The sequence below is a fragment of the Pipistrellus kuhlii genome, unplaced genomic scaffold (genome assembly GCF_014108245.1).
Source record: "Pipistrellus kuhlii isolate mPipKuh1 unplaced genomic scaffold, mPipKuh1.p scaffold_m20_p_4, whole genome shotgun sequence".
NCBI lineage: Eukaryota > Metazoa > Chordata > Mammalia > Chiroptera > Vespertilionidae > Pipistrellus > Pipistrellus kuhlii.
Window position 1 is genome coordinate 77269815 of NW_023425540.1, and position 26559 is coordinate 77296373.

A 26559-nucleotide genomic window follows, 5' to 3' on the forward strand; every position below is an offset into this window, starting at 1 on the left:
AAGCAAAAGTACAGGTGGATGGGATGTAGGGAATATGAAGATAATTTCTAAGTATATACCATAGAGGCACTACCTTCATAAAAATTCATCTTATTTCTGCTTACAGAGAAAATCCTAGCAAATAGGACATATTTCTTTTCTAATTTATTTTCTAAATATAAACTAGAAAATTAAAATCCTAGTGACTTGGAAATTATAAAATAATTTCCTTAAAAAATTGTAGCATTGCAGAGGGAATTTGAAAATACGATAAAATATTACAAACTATGAAACAAAACTATCAAAGTTTGGGAAATATCAGTAAGCTCTTCCCTGTGGCAGACTTCTCATCCTCGTTACCTTAATTATCAATTAATGAGGAATTAAAATAAAAAACCTACTGAAGTTGCTAGAAATGACATCAAATAAGCCAAACAGAAATAAAAACAGAATAATAAACCAACACAAAAACATCCTACAATGCAAAGTATGGGAAAGGAAGATGAATTGCCACAGTAGCACAAGACGCTCTCATCACTCACTGGTTCATTTACACAAACTCTGAAGTCCATGGGAACAAGGAGGACCATCGAAAAGGAGCAGAAACTGTGGCATCTGCCCTGCCTAGAAAGACACAACTCAACTCCACCTAATTATTGCAGTGAAGGAATGCAGACCTAGTTTTGCCAAATTCTCCACTACTTTTAAAGGAGAGAGAAATGAGGATTTTTAGTATGAGATTCTCTGCTATATAAAATGATGTGTGAGCCAAATAAAACATAGCTATGAGCTGTATTTGGCTGGTAGGCTGCAAATATGCAACTTCCGATTTAGACTGCTTACTTCAGCTTGAATCAATTTCAGTAACATATTTTTCCAGAAAAAAAAATCCATTTCATGTAGATGTTCAAAAGTATTCGCACAAAACTGTATCAAGTATTCTTGTAAAAAATTTCCCATATTTTTTCATTCCTAGTTTATTTTAGTGATAACTCTAATTCTTAAATATGCTATATTTGTCAATATCTTGCTCTTGTTTTCAAAGAATTGGCTCTTGGATCTGTTCATTACATTGAAAAGTTTTTGGTTTTTAATTTTCCAGTTGCTAAGTGGGTGAAATTCTTATTCAAAGTTTTGTTATTTCTGGTTTATTGCATGTAATAAAAAATATGCCTCTACTGTTTGTCCTTGGGAATTTTTAATTAAGTTGTCTTTGTGGCCTAATAAATAACCATGAATTGTTAATGTTCCAGAATCACTTCAAAAGGGTGTTCTCTTTTAAAGGGTGTTCTCTTTTAAATTTATATTGCACACACACACATGCATATCATGTTCATATACACACACATTCAAAGCCATCAAATTATTTACTTAGTTTTATTTACTTGATCGATCTAAAAGGAAAGTTTAAAATCTCCCAGAATAATTGGTTGTACCCCTATTCATAGTATCTCCAAAAGCTTTTCCCGAGGTAAATATTTTGCTGTGAATGTGAATGACATTCTAAATTTTTTTTAAGCCTAAAGTCCTCAAGTCATCATTGGTGTTGTCCACCAATTATTTCCAGTTCACTCCTTTCTGGGCATGGAGTCAGATTCTATATACTTCCGAATGGTCCTTGATATTAGGAACAGCTATGTGACTTGCTTTAACCAATGAGATGTGACTAGGAGTGATAAAAACCTCAAGAATCGCTATGTGAATCCTTCAGTCTCTTTCTCTGGCTATAGCTATCATGAAAAGACACAGAAGCCTCTCTCTGCCAGGATTCCTGAACGAGATGACAAAGAGGAAACACACAGCCAACTTACAATGGACATGAGAGTTTATATTTTGTGGCATTAGGCAGCTAATATTTGGGGGTGGGGTAATTTATTACTGCAGCATAACAGTCTATCCTTACAGAAAAAGTTAAAAAAAAAAAAAAAGATAACCTGCAAAAGGAAAAAATGGATATCCAAACCAACATATGAAAAATATATCATCTTATAAGTTAAAATAAGTTCCTACTTTTCACCAATCCATATTAGTAATGATTTTGTTAAATAATACTCAATATTGGTTAGGGTATTTTAAGATGGGTATTCTCACATATTCCTTTTTAAAAGCCTTGCCTGAGAAAACTGTTATTTATGTACTGCACAAAAATATATGCACTCAGCCCAGCCTGTGCCCTCTTATTCCGGGACTCCTCAGGGGATATCCACCTACATGCTTAGGCCTGCTCCCTGGGGGATTGAGCCTAAGCTGGCAGTCAGACATTCTTCTGGCAGCCTAGGAGCCCTCAAGAGATGTCTGACTAATTGCTTAGGCCAGCTCTCCAGCCATGAGCTGGCTTCTGGTTGAGCAGCACTCCCCCTGTAGAAGCACACTGACCACCAGGGAGCAGCTCCTGTGTTGAGCATCTGCCCCTGATGGTCAGTGTACGTCACAGCAACTGGTCAATTCTGGTGGTTCCACTGTTAGGATCAATTTACATATTACCCTTTTATTATATAAGGTGAAGGATTTCATCATTCTTAGCATTCACATAATACTCTTGCTTATAGAGATCCATCCAGCATGGTGTTTTTTCATGATGATACAGTATGTGGTCTCAGGAGGAAACAAACTTCCTAAGTGGGATTCTGAAATTGGTTTGCTTATCTGTGATCTTAAATGAAATGCTAACATTCTCACTAATAAAAAATGGGATAATGATACTCATGTCTTGCAATGTCATCATGATTAATTAAATATCATCTGTGGTTTCTTGGGCAAACTAATTATTGGAAGCAAGGCTATGAAGACCCATGTACTATTGGGTCTAGTAATAATTAGTGTCATTTTTAAACATTCGTTTAAAATCTTGCTTGGCGTTGACTTGTATTGACATAACCTTCAAACACGTGGTATCTACAGAACGTGTGAAGTGCAATTAACAAGTTTTGCTTGAAAAAGTTTGTGTTTGGTTTGGTTTTTGTTGCAAAACTAGGGCTAAGAAGATGGCGGATGAAGAGCATATTCGGCACTGCATGCTTTACGAGTTCCAATTAGGAAGAAAAGCAAGTGAGGCTGCAAAAAACATCTGTAGTGCTCTTGGTCAAGATGCAGTTAGCGCCAGAAAATGCCAGCGTTGGTTTGAGAAATTTCGCGAGGGAAATTTTTCGTTAGATGACAAGAGTGGGCGAGGCCGTGTGTCCAATTTTGATCAAGAAGCTCTTCAAGCTCTTTTGGTGCAAAATCCTCAAATTACCCAACAAGAGCTTCCGACAACTTTAAATTGTTCACAAAAACAATTTCCAATCAATTGCGTGCACTTGGCAAAGTCCAAAAGTTTGGAAAATGGGTTCCTCATGAGTTGACCGACAACAACCGTAATCAAAGAGTCACAATTTGCAGTTCGCTCCTTTCTCGTCAAAACCGTTTGCCGTTTTTAGAGCAAATTGTTACCGGAGATGAAGAATGGGTGCTGTATGTTAATTTGAAAAGGTGGCCTCAATGGTTGGACAAAAATGAGGCTCCGCAGCCCACGCCAAAACCTGACTTGCATGCGAAAAAAGTGATGCTGTGTGTTTGGTGGAATTTTAAAGGAATTCTTCATTATGAACTTTTAGAATCTAACCAAACCATTACAAGTGCAGTGTATAGTGCCCAATTGGAAAGGTTAGCCCAAGCTTTAAGAGAAAAAGAACCCGCGCTGATTAATCGGAAGGGCGTAATTCTTCACCACGATAAGATAACGCACGACCGCATACTGCAAGAATCACTGCTGGAAAACTGCGCCAGTTGGAATGGGAAGTTCTCCCTCAACCTGCATATTCTCCTGATATTGCCCCTTCCGATTACCATTTGTTTCGTTCTTTGCAAAACTTTCTTCTTGGAAAAAAATTTAATAATGAACAATGCCTCAAAAATGCATTGACCGAATTTTTCGCATCAAAATCACAAGAATTTTACAACAGAGGGATTAAAATGCTTCCTGAGCGTTGGGCACAAGTAGTAGAAAACAACGGCAACTATATTGTTGATTAAATTTTGTTGTATTGTTTAAATAAATTCGATTTAAAAAAGGTATTAGAAAACGACATTAATTATTACTAGACCTAATAGTAGCTGCTATGTCTGACCTTTACAGTAGCAGTGGTGACTACAAGGACTGTGGGTGGGATGGCTGCTTCTGAATGTCCTTGAAAGAAATAAGAGGTTCAGGTGTTAACACTTCTAATTCTCAACTAGGGTCACAGAGAGCTAGGGTGGCCCAAAAATAATCTTATTTCCTACAACTTCAGAGAAGACCCCAAACTCCCCAAACTTAATTGTGTAATCTGCAGAATTATAATAGAAATTGAAGTCACAGACCTATCAAGACTTGTGAAATTTGGGGCACTGATTGAAAATGAATGAGACCTGATTGGGGGTTAGGGGGGGTTAAAAAATTGAATGCCCAAGTCTCCCTGATTTCCTCTCTGATGTCTTCCTGAGATCAGACAAGAGCAGCTTGAAGAAATTAGCGACCTGACTACCTGAAATAAACACAGCTGAGGCAGCTGCCTTGAAAGAAGATGCCTGTTTTGCAAATCTACTCCTTCCATGTTTCCCTGCGTCTAAACCCGTGATCGGAACTAAACTGGCACATCTCAGGTGAAGTTTCAAGTCTGATATGGGAGAACACAGCATTGCAAGGTTTAGCTAATTTACATTAGTGTAAACTTGGGGATAGGTTTAACAGTGGAATCTACGGTGTCAAAACAAGAGAGACGGAGTATCATGTTAGTTGTAGATAATCTTAACGAAATGGGTGCACATATCAGAAATTCCATTTTTATTGTGTTGCTCGAGTAACTGGAAGTGCCTCAAACAGTTAAGTTTTTAGCTGAAATTTGGATTCAGTGTGGCCAACTGTCAATAGGATGAAGATGACAGACCTTTCCTGGCCCAATGCAGAGGGAGGAACTGCCTAGGAAGATGAGATTGTTGGAGTGAAGTTGTCACAACATCCACTGCCAGTACATACCCTAAGAGGGCCTGAAGGACTCTCCCCTCACCAAAGCACCATCTTCAATGCATAAGACACCATCTTCCATGCATAAGCTCCACTTTAGGGTCAGGCTTGACTCATATAAGGACAATCTGGGGAATAGCTGGAATTCTTCACCCAGCCAAAGGAGATAGCAGGAGGCTATCTGGAACAGTTATAGGTGTTTTTGGCACCAACATGTAGATTTGAAATATCTAGGTAACATCACAACTTTGGCATGTATGTGTATGAGGTGCTGTGTGTATATGTGTATGTGTGTATATGTGTGTGTGTGCGTGTGTGTGTGTGTGTTCTATTCAGTCACTGCTTCAGTATTCCATTGTCACTCTACGTGACCTATATCCACTAAGATCACAAATATATATGTATATATATGTATATATAGGTATATATATGTATATATATACATATACATATATATATATGATATGTGGTTAATATCTTATATTCATATGGCTCTTACCAGCTAGTGGGACCTGGGCAGGTTGCTTGAAACCTCTGCTCTTTGTTTTTCTCATCTATAAAATGAAGATCATCATAGTACGTATGGCTGTTATGAGAACTAAGTAAATTAATACATAAAGTGCTCAGAACAGTGCTTGGCCCATGGTGAAGACCCTGTAATGCCCTGGCTAGGATCTTTGTTACTCAACGTTACTATGGAGCATGGAGAGCATTACATAAGTGTTAGCTATCATCATCATTACCCAGTTAAGACTTCCCACGGTTAGATCAAAGTGCATTCGGCCATAAACCACTAACACAGAGGGATGTTTTTAATCACCATGATTTCATGACAACCGTGCTTATTCACAAATGCAAACATTTGGAGAGGTATTTTCCTATATCTGACCTTCACCAGAACTTTGGCTCTGTGGATCATTTCCAGTTTTTAGAGTTACAAATCTCATGCATTGAATTAATGGCAGGAGACTAGGGAGGGGCTGCACTGCCCTGGAGAGGCCCTCAAATGAGGAGACACAGTTTCGTTTGCTTCTTGTCCCAGACGAGCACCTCTCCAGCTTTAACGTACATATGAATCTCTTGTTTAAATGTAGGCTCTGATAATAAAAATTAAAAAAGCTAAAGGAGTTCATCACTGCCAAACCAGATTTATATGAATTGCTGAAAGGGGTTCTTTAGGAAGAGGAAGAAGATAAAGATAAAAATTATGAACCACAAATACATAACTATCAACAAGTAAATCTAAAAACCAAGGGAATTAAAAAATCTGATGAACAATATTAACTGGTGAATATAATAGAATTAGGGGTATGGAAGAGGAGTGGACTGATCATTCTCGGGGAAAAGGGGAGAGGGGGATGCGGGAAGAGACTGAACAAAAACTGTGCACCTATGGATGAGGACAATGGGGGGTGGGGAAAGGGCAGAGGGTGGGGTGGGAACCTGGTGGAGGGGAACAATGGAGGGGGGGGGGGAAAGAGGAACATTTGTAATAATCTGAACAATAAAGATTTTTTTTTTTAATGTAGACTCTGAATCAGCAGGTCTGGGGGCAGGGAGAAAGGTGAAGTGCCTCATTTTAAGTAAGCCCCCAGGTGATGGGGAATCTGCAGGTCCCTGGACCAGTCAGAGGAGCAAGAAAGCTGAATGTGAGAAGCAGGGTGCCTGCTTTCAAGCAGGGCTGACCGACCTGTCCACTTCCTTCATCAAATTCCCAGAGAGAAAACGCCTTATCTGCTTTTCAGGCATTGACCTTCTATTCAGGGCTTTGCTCAGACAAATATTCACAGGCTTGAAGATTTCTCTTCAGCTTTAGATTTTTCTTTTGACCAAAGGGGCCCCAGTTATAGCAATGCACACATATTGCTGTCCATAATCTGATAAGATTGTTCAAGGAGGCAGGCTCCTGGGCCCCATCCTAGAGATTCTGATTCAATTCGTCTGTTTTGTTTTTAATAACACACCCTCTGGGTGTTTTCTGATGTACACTCAGGTTTGGGACCCTCTGCTTTTGGCTAAAAAGCCTCAGCTACTGCCCTAACCAGTTTGGCTCAGTGGATAGAGTGTTGGCCTGCAGACTGAAAGGTCCCAGGTTCAATTTCCAGTCAAGGGCATGTACCTTGGTTGTGGGCACATCCCCAGTGGGAAGTGTGCAAGAGGTAGTTGATCAATGTTTCTCTCTCATAGATGTTTCTAACTCTCTATCCCTCTCCCTTCCTCTCTGTAAAAATTTATATATATATATATATATATATATATATATATATATATATATATATATTTTTTTTTTTTTTTTTTTTTTTTTTTTTAAGCCCCAGCTGCTTCCACCTCACACGTGGCATTTCCACATCATGCAGTCTGGGACAGCACCTTCGCCCATTCCCAGTAGAGAAGTGTGCATTCTAGCTGGCAAAGGAGACCCATGCCAGCCCCAGGGCATCCAACTCAGCACGCGAATGTGAGCGGGAAGCGGAAGTGAGTGCTACTCAAAATTAAGACATACTATTCCCTCTTCCAGGAGATCGCAAATGAAAATAGGTCAGAATCATAGGAATAATCAGCAAAGGACTAAAACTTGCCGTGGATGGGTAGTGAGCGAGGGAAGATGTGGATACGCAGGCTAACAGCGATGCCACTGCTAACTCTCCCACGGGACTCCGGCCACCATTTTGTCCTTTGCAGCTCAGTTTTGCCTCAAAATGAACCAAAAGTGAATCTTTCCAACCATAAAAATAAGCCAGTTCCACACATAATGGACACCAGATAAATCCTTTTTTAACTGAGCTAAACTGAAGCAAATCCACTACCCAAGCCATGGTGGATCTACAAAAACAAACAAAACACTGCAAACCTGTTCAGAGACAAGAATTATTTTCAAAAACCCCAAATTTGTTGGAATTTCATGAGATTCTGCATCATGGAGGAGAAGGGAATAAAGGAGGAAGAGGGCAAGGTCTAAGTTTGTTTCAAAGAGGGAGAAACTTTCGTTCTTTAGGAAGAAGAGAGAATTGTTAGGAAACAGCAGGACAATGAAGGGCCACGGACTGCTGTGAACATCTCCTGGTCTGACTGTGTCAGGGAAGCTAGCTGGATTCGTTGCAGATGGCCACTGTGGTGTGGTTGTGGAAAACAAGTCAAAAATACCCCTTGGGTTTGAAGACACCAACTCTGTATCCCCCAGAGAATGATACAGCAGGTTAGGAGGGCCCGGGAGCTGGGGACCACAGAGCTGAGGGAGCAGCTGGAGTGGCGTAGGGCCCAGAGTCACTTTCCCAACCCACCTTGGTAAAAGACTTAAGCTTCGGAGATACTTTCTGGGAGGATATTTTATCAATCCTTCCCAGGATGGAGCATAACTGGTGCCATGATGCACTGGAGAGGATCCTGGGGTGGGGGAGAGGGGAGGTAGATCATCCGGGAAGTGTGAATGCTGTCCCTGACTGGCTTCAGGACAGTCGCCTGGCTGTGGAGGCTGATGAAAAGAGGGATGGGACAGTGATAACCAGGAAGTACAGAATGTAGGTCAAGTTCCAAGAAAGCTTGATCGGCCAAAGAGGAAGCCTGGGCAAAACATTTGGTTTTCTTCTTAGTATTTAACTGAGTATTTCAGCCCATACATTGCGTGTGTGTGTGTGTGTGTGCGCGCACACACACACACACACACACACACACACACACACACACACACACACACACACAGTCCCAGCCTTAAAGGTAAACTGGCCACGGGCCTAGAGAGCAATCCCAGCCCCTACTGCCTGACTTCCATTCTGTTCTTTAGAAAACCAGCTCTGCACACAGACTGGGCCGGTGGGGTCCCTGCAGGCTCTGTGTCCAGGAAATCCTGCCGCGCTCTCTGATCCAGGGAGGCTACTGTTCCAGGCATCGCCAGCGAGGCACCCACTCCCAACGAGCCACCTAATGAAAGCCTCATGTGTTGACTCAGGCTGCACACACGCTCTCAGGCTAATTCTAGCTGGGCTTTGCGCCGAAGGTATGACCTCACTGTCGGGAAAACCAGGGACCCCAGAAAGAAAAGACTGGTGTGTGGGCCAGACCTGCTCCTGACTGACGGTAGCCGGCTGGGATGGATGGAGACAGCCACCTCTTCTGAAGCCCCTGAGGACCAGGAGTCAGGGCCTGTGGGCCGGGAGGCACAGACATCTTACAGCCCAGAGTCCTCAGTTCTGGCCCAAGCACTCCTTTTTTTCTGGCACCATCCCCCTAAAAATCTCTACCATTCCACAAGGTTCGCGCCAAAGAGAAGTTTAATTAGGTAGGGCCAAGTCTCTGTGGAGAATTCTCAGTTACAGAAGCTAGGAAGGAAGGATATAATTAGAACCTGACTTTTAAAAACATAGAATGGCTCAAAAGACCCCTTTAAGAGAAAGACATGGAAAAGCACCATTCAGAACCTGGTACCCCAGAAATTTCACTTACCAGCATCATTACTAACCATGTAAAGACCCACATTTCAACCTTGGGCTGGGCGTTTTTCACTTAGCTCTTTACACTCAGAGGCATTTAATAAATTGTGTTGGCAATTCCTCTGCCTACACTGCAGCACCATTTTTCAGATGTTCTGTATTAAATCTTTTGTAGGCAACAGAACTTTGAGGAAGCTGTGCTTCAAAAGTAAATAAATGTGATTTTACCTGATATGGTCACCGTGAAATAGCAAATGACTTGGGCTTTTGTTAAAGGAACGAAAAGAAATTCTCTGCAAGATTTGCTTATAAATTCTGCCTTTGGGCATTGATGGCTGAGTACAAACCCCAACCTGGTGAAATATGAAATCTCTTAAATTGCATCCCATACGGAGCATTTGCCTGAATCCTGATGAGCCCCTTGAATAACCATCTCACGAGATCCCTCAGGACTCCAAGGCCTCAGGGAATCAGGAAGATTTGGGAAATGTAAAAATTCCCCACAGGGGGAACACTGAGTGAATATCAAAGAACAAGGATTGACTTTGATGAAGACCCGTCAATCTCCTAAAAGTTACTCTCCAACAATAGCTCCAGCTTGTTTTTTATTAAAGTTGCTAATTCCATTTGTTTTTAGTCCACTTAACTAGGTTTTATTATACTAGTTGTTGAGAGAATCAAAGCACAAAACTTCAAAGAACTTATATACTTACTAGAAGCCCGGTGCACAAATACGTGCACCAGTGGAGTCCCCCTAGCCTGACTTGCAGGTTCAGGCTGAAACCGGCTCTCCAACATCCCCTGAGGAATCCTGAATTGCAAGAGGGCACAGGCCAGGCTGCGGGACCCCCACAGGGGCACAATCGGGACCCCCACAGGGGCACAATCGGGGCCAAGGAGGAATGAGGGAGGTTAGCCAGCCAGGGAGGGATCATGGGAGGGCTCCAGGGCATGTCCTTCCCATCTTACTCAGTCCCAATCGGCCAGACCCCAACAATAAGCTAACATACCAGTCCAAGCAGCTACCCCCTGGTGGTTAGTGCATGTCATAGCAAACGGTTGAGCAGCCTTAGTATATCATTAGCATATTATGCTTTGATTGGTTGAATGGATGACCATCCACTTAGCATATTTGGCTTTTATTATATATAGGATATTCATAGCCCATGGACAGTAGTGTGGTAAAGGCCTGTGGGGGATGGATGGGATAAAAACTGGTGTGTGTGTGTGGGGGGGGGGAAATGGGGGACATCTGTAATACTGTCAACAACAATTAAAGGTCTGGTGCACAACATTTGCTCACTCGTGGAGGGGGGAGAGGGTCCCCTCAGCCTGGCCTGTGACATCCTTAGCATTGCTGCCATGGCCACTGTGTTGGCCAGCTGTGAGCCCAGCTCAGGGCTTCTGGCTGAGCAGTGCTCCCCTTGTGGGGGCACACTGACCACCAGGGGACAGCTCCTGCATTGAGCGTCTGCCCCCCGGTGGTCAATGTACATCATAGCAACTGGTCATTCTGCTGTTCGGTCGATTTGCATATTACCCTTTTATTATATAGGATATTTTTAAAAACATATAAAATAACCTTAGTTCCATATACAGATGTATAGATTAAAATATTTATTATTTTAAAGAGAAAACTTTTTTCTGGAAATTATCTCTGAAATAATGATGGGGGTCAATGGGAAAGTGGTTTTGCTATACAATATGTGCTTTGCTTGCGCTTTTCAGAAATACTTCTAACATTCAAGGAAGGTACAGTCAAGCCAGCAAAGACAAGACAATTCACAACCCATCAAAGCTACAAGGACAAAGCATGGTCTGCTCACACAACTGAACATCCTGATAGAGCATATCTCCCTGAACTGGAAAAGGAATGTCCACCGTTGCAGCTGGAGGCCGGTGCTGTGGTTCACTCACCATATGGTCACCCAACTGTCAATCTCCCAGGTTCCACAGGAAACTAGCAGAGAGCCCCGTTCTTCCAATCAGCCTGCAGCCCAAGCAAACATCTCCCTACAACGGCCTTGGTTCAGAAAGACTTCTTGGGCCCTTTCTCTGCTTTCTTTCACTTGGTCTATCCTTCATGTTCTACCAAGAGTCCCAACAGTCCACCACTATGCACCCCTTAGCCTTGGAATCAAGCTGCTTTTCAGAGGTGGTGAGTATATGTATTAACAAGAAATAAATAAATAAGAAGGCTCCTCCTTGGACGTTTAGCCCAGGCAGGATATAAATGTCAGGAGGGTCACACTAGTTTGGGATAAATGTGTAGGGTTTTAGAGTGTGTATTTGTCTGTGTGTGTGGCGGGGTGGGGGGTGGGGGGCGGGGGGACTTAAAGATTACCTAATGCATTGAAACTCTTTCCCCCCAGTATGTAAAACAGAGAGAAAAGAAGCTGTTATAACCACACAATAAAATATGATTTGGCCATAAAAGAGTACTTCCACAAAGGAAGTACTGACATGTGCTGCAACATGGATGGATCTTGTGAGCATTATGTGAAGCGAAAGAAGCCGGTTACAAAGGCCTACATGCTGCCCAGCTCCATCAGTGTGCAATGTCCAGAAGAGGCGATCCCAGAGAGATCGAAAGCAGGTTAGTGGTTGCCTAAGCTTGAGGGGGGCTGAGGGGTTGGGGGTGATGGCTAAGAAGCACGGAGCTTCTTTTTGGAGTGGTGAAATGTTATGGGATTGATTACAGCATTGGTTGCACAAATTTGTGCCACAGGTTAAATGGGAGAATTTTATGATGTGTGAATTCTAACTCAATAATGCTGTTTAAAACACACACACACACACACACACACACACACACACACACACACACACACAGCCTTGTTCTTACTGCTTTGCCAGCCAGACCTCCCTCACCCTGTTCCCTCTCGTGACCCCAGAACTAGCTCTGCAGACACCTAGAGCTGAATGGAGTGATCTAGTCTACGTTTCTTCTCCTCAAATGTTAATCAAGACATAAACCCACGTCTTTTGACTCCAAGTGCAGGGCCCTTTAAATCAAAAGCCTCGCTAATGAGTGGAGGCTCATTGGGGAGAGGCTGCTGCCTGGGTCTCACCGTCCATGTCCAGGCGCTGCATGATGATGGCCAGCTCCACCTCGCTCGGCATGTACCCCAGAGAGCGCATGGCCATTCCCAGCTCCTGCTTGGAGATGAAGCCATTCCCATCTCGGTCCAGAACCCGAAAAGCCTCTCGGATTTCTACAAGGAGAAAGCAAAGAAAGTCCAATGGTCACATGGCTTGGTCTATAGCATTGAAATTATTGGTGATTACCTACTGAAAATTCCTAACTATTTTACAGATAGTGATGTGTCAAAACTCTTTACTTCAATAAAAGAATGGCCAAAAGAGGAACCAAAAAAAAAGGAAGAAAGAGAAAACAAAAGAAAAAAAAGGGGGGGGTAGGAGGGGAAAGAGGACAGGAGGAGAGGGGAGGAAGGAAAAGAGCTTTGGACAGAGGAGGTAGCTGTCCCTGAGCATCCCAAAACACTGTAGTAGGTACACCGTTAGACAGTGGTCCCAGCAGAGAGTCACGTTAACCAAGGACACCTCCTGAGCGAGGATGTAGATGAGGTTTCATCTGTGCGGAGAGAATGTGCCTTTTAACCTTGGCTACCAGTTGGAAAGGGGAATGAGATTCCTATACAGACTTACACCCCGGCTCCCTGCTGCTGCAGGAGCTGTGTAGAGAGGTTCTCCGCCTCACAGTAGAACAGGAGTTAAGTATCCTGCTGTTTTTATTTCATTTCTGTAATTTACAGTTGTTTTATGGCTATAAGCAACTTCAGATCGATAGGAGTGTCATAAAAACCCGAAACAACATCTTTAATCACATTCGCTGGGGCTGGCAGAGAATTTGACTCTGCTATCAACAAGGCCATTTCACTCTGGCAGGTGGTTTGTCCTCCTACCCCAACCGGACTTGCTCTGCTTTCTACCCAGAGGCCTTCCCCCTGTGGCGCTAATTCTGGGTTGGCTGAGTGTTTCCTAACACATCACAACCCTATGAGGCATGACATGAATTCGAGATCACAGTCTGAAGATGAGACGTTCATCCATCCAACGTCTCTGAGCACCAGACTTGGCCAGCTTTGATTTCTCATCAGTAAACCCAGTGCAAACCCAAGTAGGGCAGCTGCCAACCTTCGTCATGTCATTCAACAAGTACTGGCTGTCTGTTCCGCAGAGAGATCGCTAGCACCTGCTGGGTGTCCGGTGCTCCTTCAGAGCCGACACTCCAGTCAGGATGGTGAGAGCCACACAGAAACTTGCAGGAACTCTTAAAACTATTACAGGACACTTGGCCCTAATCCGCTTAGTTACCACTTTTCTAAATAGCTGGCTTGCTTCTAGCAGATACCTTGAACCACTCCCTTTCCTAAACAGGCTTTGCCCTTTCCTATTTACATTCATTTCCTGTGGCTTCTGGAACACAATTTGATGGCTTTAAAACAACAGAAAATGTATCTCACTCTGAAGGCCAGAAGTCTGGAATCTGTATCTTTGGATCAAAGTCAAAGTGGACAGGAACACTGGAGACTCGGGGGGGGGGGGGGGGGGGGAGGATTTATTTTTGCCTCCTTCCACCTTCAAACGGCTGCCAGCATTCCTTGCCTTGTGGCCCCATCACTCCATTATCTGCCTCTGTGGTCACACTGCCTTCTCTTCTGTCTATGATCTCTCTCTGGACCCCTATGTTTGCATTTAGGGATCACCAGACAATGCAGGATAATCTCCCCATTTGAAGATCCTTAATTACATCTGCAAAAACCCTTTTGCCAAGGAGGTAGCATTTACAGGTTCCCGGAAGGAACACCTAATACTGGCGGGGGAGGAGGGGTGTAGAGGGGGGCTGTTTTTCAGAATGCTGCACTATCCCACCCATTTCTTTCACCTGACACACCCTGCCTTCCTCTTTACCTGCCAAATCAAATTAGTCCTTCAAGGACAAGCTGTGGAACCCACAAAAACATCTTTGCTCACTACTGTGCTTTCTGTCAAGCATTCAGTAGGTCATTCATTACTTTCACATGACATCTAGATGACCCATCTAGAAATAAGATGACTGGTGTAGAAACCAGGGCTTCTCCTCTAAGCTCCTCACTCACTTCATTCATCACTATATGTTCCCACCCACACTCACAAGGGGGTGATAGACAGATGTTCAATGGATGGGGGGTCTGAGTAAATTAGGATGGTACATTGGTAGCAAATCCATCATCGATACCAATTCCGGACGCTGAATGCTTCCTGCAAATAGATGTGGGCTCCAGCAGAGACAAGGCCAGCCAGTGAGTCAGGGCCCTTGGCCCCGGGCGAGGTGGATTAGCTAATTAAGTTTGCAGCCAGAGCCTGAGGCCTCAGTTTGCTCATGTGTAAAATGAGTTGGTCAGCCACCAGGATCCCTAAGCCCTCCTTTCTGTAGACCCGTGGACATGGTTAAAATGTTTCAGAGAAGAACAGGAAGCTGTGTTCTCTTTCATGCCCTATAAATGTGTTCTTCAAATGTACATTTTTCCATGGACTATATAAAAAAAAAAACAAAACTTTAATCCACTCCAAATTCTGAATCAAGGGCTTTGTCTGCACTTTTACACTTTCTCATCAACAAAACCTGCCCAATATCACCTAAAGGGGCCATATGTTTTCCTACTAAGTCCTTGGCGGCCTGGGAAGAGCTTAGTGCTGTTGCTCGGCTTGAGGTCATGGCACACGGCGCTCAAGGACACTGTGGCAGAGACCACGGCCTCACCTGAGCCCAGGTCCCAGACACCAAAAGCAGGAGGATGCGGAGATGAGGTCCCTGAGTGGGGAGTGAGCACAGGAGGAAGCCTGGCTGGCTCTGCCCTGCAAAGTGAGTCTCCGCCCCCATCAGTTTCCCCATCAGAAAACATAGGTTGGGCTGGGTCTCCTTCTGGCTTTTCTAGCAGGGTTTTACGCGGGGCTGGCTTGTCCTATGCAACAGTAGAAAATGTCAGATGATGGCAAGGCCTCTACCTGGGGATCACAGAAAAGGCCAGGGTGCCAGCTGGGCCAGCTGGAGGGTCAGCTGCAGGCAGAGCCCTTCCCCGTGTCCTCTGGACCACTCCCTTCCCCGGGCGCCATCTCCACTTCCCATCCCTCAGGTTCCAGAGGAAAAGGGTGATGCCCTCCTGTTGACAGGACGGGGCCTCATTTCTGTGCTCTCCCTGCATGCTCTAGACTTTTCCGACTAATGAGCCTGTGTCCTTCCACTGGGCACCCCAAAGGAGCCTGGCTGCGGGTGTTGAGAACTTGGTCTGAAAATGAAGGCCTTGGCGTTTGTGCCTGCTGATCCCCACCCAGCTCTTAGGCTACTCCCAGAGTTGCCTCACTTTGAGGCTCCCCGATTTGGTAAGGCAGACCAAAGATGGGGTCACCCCAGCGCTACCGTGCTGTGAAGGGACATGCTCCTTCCAGGCCTCGAAACTCCGCGGTTGGGCCCATCTGCAGTGTGTAAGCAGGCAGGCCCTGTCCCAGCCCAGCACAGGGCAGGCAGGCACATAATTGGCTCAGAGTTTTGTTTCCTGCACACCCAAGTAAGGGGACAAAGCCTTCCTCCACTGTTTGCATAGAATATCTGTTCCTGGCTCCCAGGATAAAGCTCACTAACTTAATTTCTTTCAAAATATCAGAGAATAATAATTTTTTTTTAAAAAAAGTACGAAACTAGAAATCCATAATGGGCACCACTGGAGAGTTAGTGTAAGGGAAGCCCAGCCAAACGAGCAGCTTATTAGGAGGAAATGGGTCTTGCAGTCTGAGCATGTGATGTGTGCCTCATTTTATTTTTAATAGCGAACAGGGTGTGAGAAATATGCCCATAAAACCAGCGGAGACACTGGCGCAGGCCAGGTCCCACTGCCTCCGGCTGCAGGCGGCCGGCTCACAGCACGGAGGGGCTCCAGCCGCTCTCCCGCTGGGAAGTGGGAAGCACAGATCGAGTGTTCAGAAAGAACCCAGTAATGTGGTGCGCTTCCCCTGGAACACGTCCCCATTTGGGGCTAACGTCCCGTGAGCAAGCGTGCTATGCATTTGGTTTTCAATTCAGTCTCAGGCTCACGCGACACACGCACAGCAGGCACGGGCCTGGCCACCCCCACGCCCAGAAGGGGCATCTGCGACAGGATCAAACCTGCCCGACAGTCCCTGTGTGAAAGGAAACATGTGAAGACACATCTTCTAAGAAGAGCAATCATTGTCTGCACGTGGACTTTCCCAGAACCAAATCCGCATTCCCACCGGGATCCGGGCTTCTCCTCCTGGAGGGATATGGCGGTCTGGAGCCAACCAAGGCCCATGCAGGACATGGACCTGTTCTAGAGCCCAAGAGATTGCTTCTCATTGTGCCTGCAAGTCTGTTTTCCTTTCTTTTCTTTTTAGAGAATTGTTATTGATTTTTACAGAGAGGAGAGAGATGGAGAAACATTTATCAGCTACCTCCTACCAGGGATGGAACCCGCAACTTGGGTATATGCCCTGACCACGAATTGAGCCAGCAGCCTTTGGGTGTACAGGATGATGCTCACCTATCTTTGCCACACCGGCCAGGGTGCAAATCTATTTTCTGAAAGGTATCCACAGCCACCACTGGTACCATCTGTAGCCTGACCCAGTGCCCTCTGAGCACCAGGCCTCGGTTCCATCATGCACCCTAGGGACATAGCTAATTGGAGCAATAACAACAGCAAGGGCACACCTTGCATACGGAACAGACTCATCCATCAGGCGCTGAGCGGGGTGTGCAGCCGGTGAAATCCAGACCTCAGCCAGAGCCAATAGTCACCGGCTCACGTCTGGCTTTGAAGGCTCAGCTGGAATTCACAGCGCTCATGTGCAAACTTAGATCAGGAACAAAGAACAACAGTTTCTCATGACATGCAAAACCTGCTTGTTCTCCACAGAAATGTATCTTTAGGAAGACCGTAGGCTTAACGCACAAAAAGAGATGGCTCTATTCACAAGATGAATTCTGTGGATGTACGTCATTGAGAAATCGCAGCACAGGAGCCAGACGCAGTTCAGCAAGGCTAGGCAAGGCGGTTATTAAATAACGACACAAATTTTTCCAGAAGAAATAATAAGACAGGTATTGAGCCAATGACAAACGATTTAGAACAGTTTCCACCTTCCCTAGGGAAGGCAAGAAATGAATATTGAAATGATTAATCAATGGAAAGTTACTGTTTACTTATTATCTGCCAGTACTATGCCACCATAGATAGGAAGCCAAAGAAACTTTGCAGACTGTGCGAAGCTTCTATTCTAGTTGGAAAGACAGAGAGGTGACCAGGCACTCATCACACAGGATGACAAGCTCGGGAACACAAGTCTGCACAAAATCCCACGAAAGTCCCTCCAGGGGGTGAAAGGCATGACAGGGAGACAGCTCTGTGAAAAGGGTCACCCTTGACTGTTTGGCATCTTCAGGCCACAGGGCTGAGGGGAAGGAGGCAGAGTGGAGAGGAAGTGCCAAGATGGGCATGTCTGACACCCCAGCTGCACTGCAGGCGTACAAACATGGAGACGAGGGTGGAGAAGTGCACTAGGAAGAGATGGCAGAGGGCCTTCAGAGCCATCTGAGCTTTACCCTGAAGGCCCAGGGGGTTGGCAAGTTGTAAATAAAGTTTTATTGGAACACAGCCATGTTTACATAGTGTCTGTCTGCTGTCCACCGTCTACTGCTTTTGTGCTGTACAAGTGAAATTGAGAAATGATGGCAGAGATAGTTTGGTCCACAAAGCTTAAAATATTTACACTCTGGCCTTTAACGTTTCTGAACCCTACTGTAGGCCATAGGGAGCCCTCACTGGGTTTAGATTTTAAAAAAGAAAAAGGATCCGATTGATTTTTAAACTGAGGGCTCCGCATCGGGGTGGCCAAGATGAGAACGACAAGCGATGAGAAGCAGGGCCTCACGTGGAGGCTGACACAGTGTTGAGGGGAGGCCAGGATCTTGGAGCCCAGCAACCAGGCATTGGTGGGAGGGCCCAGGAGGCTTTCCTGAGAGGGGGTCTGTGTCAGAGAGAGGAAAGGCGTGCAGGACCGGGGCTAGGGAGGATCTGAGGTTCTAAGGCTAATGCTGGGGTTGCTAGTTTGCCTGATGGGGTGAGTCGCAAAGACTTTAACTGAGAGAAAATTGAGGAGGAAGCACAGATTTTCAGGGAGGGAAGGGGGTGGCGGGTGGTCTAGCCAGCATGTGAACTCCTGCAGCTAGCATTCGGAGAAAATGGGGATAGAATGGCCACCATTGCCATAAAAACACCGGTTTGGTCCTAGTGCAAGTCTTAGTGTGAATGAGCTCCAATTTCATTACCATCAATCAGTGCCCAGAAACAACTAATGGGTCCCAGCAATTATGGAGCAGAGGGGAGAGCTGAGACACGAATGGGACAGGGTCTCCGGGACACAACACACACTCCGGAGTGCCCAGCAGCTAATAACCCTGGCGGGGGCGAGGCCACAGGGATGGGGGCGGAGAAAGGTGGCAGCATACTAGTCACATGTTTAACCTGGCCTGTTTTTCTTGGGTCACCTTTACAGGGTTAAAGAATCCTCACTCCTAGGCAACTTGCTGTTTGAGGTGTAACTGAATCCATTTCAACACGTGTACTGAGCTCCTTCCTGGCTCAGACATGAGGAGTGCTGCAGCCGGACACCAAAGCACCACGTCAGAGAGGGTCCGCCCTGAAATGGGGCACTTTCTGTATGTATCTTTTTGTTTAGATGGACTCTTGTTTCACACAAAAAGTTGTAGGAGGTTTTAAAATATAAAAATTTACCTGAGGAAAAAAGAGGAATGCCTGGGAGTGAGAGGAGAGAAGATGAATTAGGAAACACTCAGCAAGGAGGTGAGGCGTGAGAGGATCTAGAAGGAAGCTGAGGCCTGGAGTCAATGCAACAGAGAGGCTTCCTGGAGGCACCTGGGCGAGGGGAGGAAGGGGCTGCGTTCACGGGCTGGAAGTGAGGGCCCAGTAAGGAGGCGCCAGCAGAAGGACAAGGCCAGCAGCAGTGACCATCCCTCCCTGAGAGCATCCCTGCATCTGTGACTATGGTTCCCTCCGGGCTGCAGCGGGGCTCCATAAACACCCCACACTCATCGGAGCCCCTGGTCCCCTGGGAGCCGGCCCGGGGGCAGTGTTAGAAATCCGTTCAAAGGCCTAGACATTGAGGCTGGAGGGCCGTAGGCAGGGTCCCCACGCTCTTCTTTTCTGTACCTCCTGGCACAAATGACAATTTGAATTAAAAAATAAAGCCAATTCTTTCCCTTGCTAGCATTCAGAGAGAAAAACATTTCAATAACTTAGTAGATGGTGAAATTATATAGGTAAAGACTAAGCATCCCAACTCAAGAAAAATAGCCGAAACCGGTTTGGCTCAGTGGATAGAGTGTCGGCCTGCAGACTGAGAGGTCCCCGGTTCGATTCCGGTCAAGGGCATGTACCTTGGCTGCGGGCACATCCCCAGTGGGGAGTGTGCAAGAGGCAGCTGATCAATGTTATTAACTCTCTCTCCCTCTCTCTCCCTTCCTCTCTGTAAAAAATCAATAAGATATATTAAAAAGAAAAAAAATAATTTCATTCCTAAAATAGGGAGGCATTAGGTGAGCTGAAAGCTAGGGGCACTTGTATGGGTGAGGTGCTAGGACAGGGTTTATCTGTCTCCAAATTTTACACCTCAACAGATCGAGCTGAATTGATGTTAGCATGTCAGATAAAGCTACTGGAAAAATTCCCCACCAGTAAAAGCACAAGCCAAGGGCACGCTAAGATGGACCACACGCTCTTGGCAGGGCCAAAAGGAAAACAGCTCATTACGTTGAGATATGTATGAGAGTGAGAACCGCTGGTGGGTCTCAATACAAGAAGTCTTGGTGATGCGTGAGGAAAGAGGAGGGGACATATAGCAAGTCCTCTTTATGGGGTTCTGGACCTGACCTCTGGGGTGAACGCAGCCCCCTCAAAAGACTAGAGCTAGACCTGTACGGGAACGTCACATCTTTTCAGGTTAACACATTAATTTATGCTTATTCTAAAAAAAAAAAAAAAATGCTCCCAAAAATTTATCAAAAAAAAAAAAAAATCTATACAGCATAGGTCAGCAATAACCATTGATTGTTAATGTATTAGGGTATTTTATTCCAAAATGCAAAATGTTTACATATAAATTTTCTAAAACTGGGGTCATGCATTCTCTATAGTTCTTTATCCTTTTTGTTGTTTGTTTGTTTAACACACTGTCATTTCAATCTTGCATATTGCTTACCAGACCATAATGTTGCGGGGTCAGGAACATTTTTAAAGCACATTGAGTTGTCCTCTATAATCTGTTTCTGCTCCAAACACTTCTGACACCAAATGTGTGAATTTCCCCACACACAACTAATTCTCTAGCTCTGTGGATACCAAGTTCTGTTGCTACCACTCAGAGTTAGTGAAGACCCTACAGAGTGAGTGCAGACACTCTAGCTACCTGTTCTTCTTACAGAATGCTTATAAAGTCAGAGGTTCCCACAATAACTTATTGGAACAGTTCACAGGACTCAGGAAAGCTCTTCACTTACATTTACCAGTTTATTATAAAGGATAACAACGGAGGAACAGCCAATGGAAGAAATACACAGGGCTGGGTATGGGGGGTTGGGGAGCTTCCATATATTTTCTGGGTGCACCACCCTCGCAGGTCCTCAATATGTTCACCAGCCAAGAAGCTTCCCAAACCCGGTCATTTAAGGTTTTTATGCAGATTCCATCACTTAAGCATGACTCATTAAATATTGGCTATTGGTGATTGAACTCAATCTTCCTCCCCTGGAGGTAGGGGGATGGGGCTAAAAGTTCCAACTTTCTAATCATGCCTTCATCTTTCTGGCAACCAGCCCCCATCCTGAATTTATCTAGGGACCCAGTCACCAGCCATCTCATTAGTACACAAAAGACACTTATCACTCTGGGCAGTCCAAGGGTTTTAGGAGCTCTGGGCCAAGAACCAGGGAAGATCAATATGTGCGTCCTATTATATCACAACTAGAGGCTCAGTGCATGGGATTCGTGAGGGGGTGTGGCCTGCAGGGATTGGCCCACTGCAGGATCAGCCGCTCATCCCAGTCAGCCAAGTGGCTCTCCTACTGCGGGAGCACACTGACCACCAGGGGGCAGTCCTGCATTGAGTATCTTGCTCCCTGGTGGTCAGCGTGCATCATAGCAACTGGTCAACCGGTTGTTCTGGTCATTCTGCCGTTTGGTCGCTGGGCTTTTATTATATAGAATATCACACCTTCCAAAAGGGAAGTATCAGTTAGCACCATCCTCCATTTCACATCGTTTTTATGCACAGAAATCCAATCTCCATGAGATATTCCTTTCATCCAGTTATCACTTAGGAGTTAGTTACTGAAGTACGAGGCTCAAAGATTGCTAAGGGAGGGTTCAAGGCAAGGAAGACAATTCAGGTGATGTCTGAAAACCCCAGAACCACAGTGACCCACATTCTGCCTGGGGCCTGGCCCAAAGGAAGGGCCCAAAAAATGACCACACAAGGCTGAGATGGAGCTGATGCTCAGAGAGGGGGGAAGGGCTCCCCTGACAGGGAGCAGTGGGGAGAGGCCATTCTGTTGACCTAGGCTGGGACTGTTTCCAGGGAAGGATGATGGGTAGTTTGTCCTATGAGGAGATGGACCATCTCCCAGGGTCCAGCAGACTGAACAGCATCAAGGAGACAAGCCTGGCATTTCTCTACAAAAGCAGCTATTTCTCGTGTGGCAACAAGTAGTTTCTCAGGGAAAACAAGGCCCACAGCCCAAGGCAGAAAAGAGGGATCATCTCACTTGACACATAAGGCAATATTGGATGCATCTGCAAGCAGCAAATTAAGTGGAATTTATCTGTGAATGACATGGTAATAATCAATACAATTAATTTTTCATTAAGTCACGCTGTTCCTAAACTGTAAATGTTAATATCCTAAGATCGGAGTATAATTAACATCTGAGACAACAAAGTAATTTTGTGGACTTAGCACCAATATGGAGGCCAGAAGCACCAACATGGAGGGACCCTCATAGGCCTACCCACCTTAGGACACAGCACCTGCTGAGTGACAGATTAACTCCTTGCAGGTCTAACAAGCTGCACCTCCAGCCCAAAGCCAGGGCCTGCCCTGCCCTCTGCCCCATCTGGACCAACCCCTCCTCTGCATCAGGGAGAGGGCAGAAGCAGGCACACTGACCTCTGTCCCAATGGGACAAGAGGTCAGTGATGGTCACACATCTTTAGCTTCACTTCTTCACTCCTTATTCATCCAGGGTGCAGCGTCTTAGAGCAACACAGCTCTGGTGCCTAAAACAGAGTCCAAAAGACTCCTTGCTGCCCACGACAAGCAGAAATTTTGCTTGGGCAGCTCAGCCTGCGAAAACAACATTCTCATAAAATCATCTTCCAAATAATTCATGGCACCGAGACGCAGGGCAAAATGACAAATGGTGGGAGTTGGAAGAACTGGCTCTCACCCAGAACAGAACTCCCCTTCTGCTGAGGAGAGTTTTAGTTGTAATTCTTAGCAAACTTGTCCTTCCCTTTCTCACATGCAAGAGCACACGTAAACACGGCCCAGGCCATGCTTCTAACGGCCTTGCAAATAGAATTGACCCGGGAGTGCTGTGGATAGAAAGGCAGCCAGATGAGATTTAAGACAACATGAGCCCACGTGTGCGTCTGCAAAGGAGAAGGCACAGGTGTGGGCTGATGCACAGCCATTCAGGGGAGGCCCACAAAGAGACTCCATCCCTCAGCTCCCCCATTTCCTGCAGGACCCTCCCTTTTGCTCCCCAAGGCATTACTGCCGCCTCCATTGTGCCTTCCTGATCATTGATAAAGGGCCTGGAGGTGAAAGAAATTGTTCTCCACTGCAGGCTGCATGAATAGCCCATTATCAATAGGAAGCAATTTGTTTGCTTACAATGGCCAACTCTCTCGTTTTGTTTTAACATGCCGGTTTTCCATCAAAATAAGTCTGCACCTTTGAAAAGACCATTTCAAATCCTCACACTTTCCCCAGCTTGAGAAATAAAACTGAAATCAGCTGAGGCAGACTGATTCCAGTCCAGCTCTCCAATATGAAAAGGGAAACTTGGGGGGGGGGAAAGGGGGTGGGGGGGGGAATGCTTTAGAAACTTAATCCTAAATGAGTCCACATGAGCACCCAACCGGCATGCACACACCCGCACAAACCACTGCGTGTTTTTACTGAAGAGAAGGAAACCTGGGTGGGAGTTGAGGAGGAAGCTCAGGGGCTATGCACATTCTTGTGGATTTTCAGATCATGGAGGGGACCAGTGTGATAAAGGCCGCATTTCATTCCATGGAGGAAAGAAAGATCACTAAATACTGGAGTAAAAATAGTCAGTTTATACTTGGAAAATATTAAGTTACAACTTACACCATATGCCCCTATCTCCTTTTTTTTAAGATAAGAAATCTACTTTAAAATAAAATATATTTGTATTGATTTCAAGAAGAAATCAATTATCAATGATGAAAGAGAATCATTGATCAGCTGCCTCCTGCACACCCCACAATGGGGATCATGCAGGAGGCAGCCAGTCAATGATTCTCTCCCATCAACATTTCTCTTTCGCTCTTCCTCTCCATTCCTCTCTCTCTAAAGTCAATAAAACACATTAAAGATAAATACATAAAATTACAATAACACACTGTGTAGGTAAAGCTGAGAGAAAGCAGTTCTCTCAAATTTTGGTATTAGAAGTTATTTATTAGTACAATCTTTCTGAAGTGCAGTTTGGCAATCTCCATTCTACTACAAATGCCCACTTTACCTCACCCACTCCACCTCAAGAAATGTATATTACTGATAAACTCACACACATGTGCGATGAAGTACAAACCAGGCTCTCAGTTGCAGCCCACTGTTTATATATTTTTTTTTAAATCAGATTTCATAGTATTAAGGAATTATAGTTAGTTGTGTTGTTAGATGTGATACTGATATTGTTTTTTTTTAAGTCATTTTGTGGATCTATACTAAAATAATTACAGGTGAAATGCTATAATGTCTGAGATGTACTTTAAAACAATAGAGGGGGGAGGAGGGCTGACAGATGGGGTATAAGTAAAACAAGCTTAGTCACAAGTGGAAGCTAGGTGATGGGTATTCATTAGACTTTAGTTTCTATAATAAAACATTAAAAAGAGCATGCAGCTAGAAAAGGAATAAGAATTTTTTTTTTATCCTAATGTGGAACGACCTGCAAGATGTTAAGTGACAAAAGCAAGAAGCAGAAAAGCATGCATCAAACGCCACCATGTAAGCAAAAGAAGAAAAAATTAGTATAAATACCTGCTTGTCAGTGGATGAATATACAAGAAACAGGTAGCTATGATTTTCCTGGGGATGGGAACCATGTGGGGGGAGGAGGGGAAGGAATAGAGGAACACTTTTACAATCTAGCCATCCCCCTTATCTGTGGGGGACCCTTCCAAGACCCCCAGTGGATCCGGAAACCATAGATGGTACTGAATCCTGTATATGCTGGGGTGTTTTTGTTTTTTTCCTGTGCATACATATCTATGATACAGTTTAATTTATAAAGTCAGCTCAGTAAGAAATTAACAATAACTAATAATAAAATAAGTCAGTTATAGCAATGTACTGTAATAAAGTTATTTGAATGTGGTCTCCTTCTCAAAGTATCTTACTGAACTGTACCACCCTTGACACAGTGCCCAAGCGGTGAAATGAAGTAGGTGAGTAACATAGGCATTGTGATGTAGCATTAGACTACTATAAGGGTGACTTGAACATAGGCACTGAGTTACCAAGACAGTTGGTATTATCAAACCAAGATGGCTACTCATTGACTAATGGGCATGGAGTCTACAGTGCGGACACACTGGACTAAGGGATGATTCACATCTGGGTGGGATGGAGCCACAACAGTGCGAGATTTTATCACACCGCTCAGAATGGAGTGCAGTGGAATACTTTCCAATTCTTTTTCTAGAATTTGCCATTGAATATATTCAGACACAGTTGACCAAAAGTAACTGAAACCATGAAAAATAAAAACCACGAAGAAGGGGGTCTATTGTATACTTCTGAACTTTGTGCCGTTAATGTTTTATCTATTAAGCACACAAATAAAATGTCTGACTGTAAAAATATACATGAAATCTTTAATAGTGGTTATTGCTAAAGAGCAGGGTTATGGGTGGTTATTATTTTCCAAATATTCTACAATGAACATATATCTGTTAAGTAATCTGGGGGGGAGTGAGAAGGGCAAATAAGGTAGGAAATGACTTAATCAAAGAGCTTGTTTCCACCATCAAACAGAAGGTGACTGGGGACTCTTCATTGCCTGAAACTGCCACAGCCCTCTTCCTTCCAGCAAGCCGAGCACCCAGGATCTTCAGGGCCCACATTAGGGTGAGGATGAGATGATAGCCAAGATCTGGCCCTGCCCTTAAAGCCCTCATGATGGGGCAGGTGGGGAGAGTAACAGGAACGCAAATGGGCAATTACCCCAATATGTGATAAGTGCTGAAGAAAACTAGGAGGAGGAAGGTCATTTTTTAGGAGATGATGAATTTTTTCCAATTTTTTGGAGAAAAATGAATAAGATCCTTAAAGATGGATGGTAATTAGATTCAAGATTATAGGTGATGATTCAGTTTAGTGTCATGGATAAAGCTGACCCCATTTGCCAATTGGCCTCCTCTGGTGACTCAGCAGGAAAACAGTTCCTAATGATTTGCATTAGTCCTCCAGTGAAGAGCTGAGCCAAAGTTACTCACCACTCCTCCTGGTGCCCTTAAGCTTTGACCTTATAGCACAACAACAACCTTGCTACTGTTCTAAGTGACTTCAACGCCCTTAACCACCGCTTCTCTAAACACTTTCACCTCCTTTCCACTCAAAAAATGCCCCTGTAAGGAGAGTCTGGTTCTTGTTCTCACTCAACATTGCTCTGAAATATTAAGGTCTAAATATTAAGGTTACTCATGTTACTATGACCTCACATTTTTCCAGCTGTCATTCCCACTGGCTGCTCTTCAACCTTCTGAGACCTTCATTCCTCAGCCTTCCATTGTCTTCCTTTCTTATTCATCCCAACTAGAC

General features: G+C 44.7%; 1 protein-coding gene across 3 annotated transcripts in view; it reads right to left on the reverse strand.

The window, feature by feature from the left end:
• Window positions 1-26559, reverse strand: part of CALN1 (calneuron 1) — a 409706-nt gene that overhangs the window by 165448 nt on the left and 217699 nt on the right. For all 3 annotated transcript variants that reach the window (XM_045571227.1, XM_036410358.2, XM_036410359.2), the window contains one exon: window positions 12462-12605. In XM_045571227.1, coding sequence (XP_045427183.1) covers window positions 12462-12605 — 144 coding nt within the window. The remainder of the gene's footprint in view (window positions 1-12461; window positions 12606-26559) is intronic.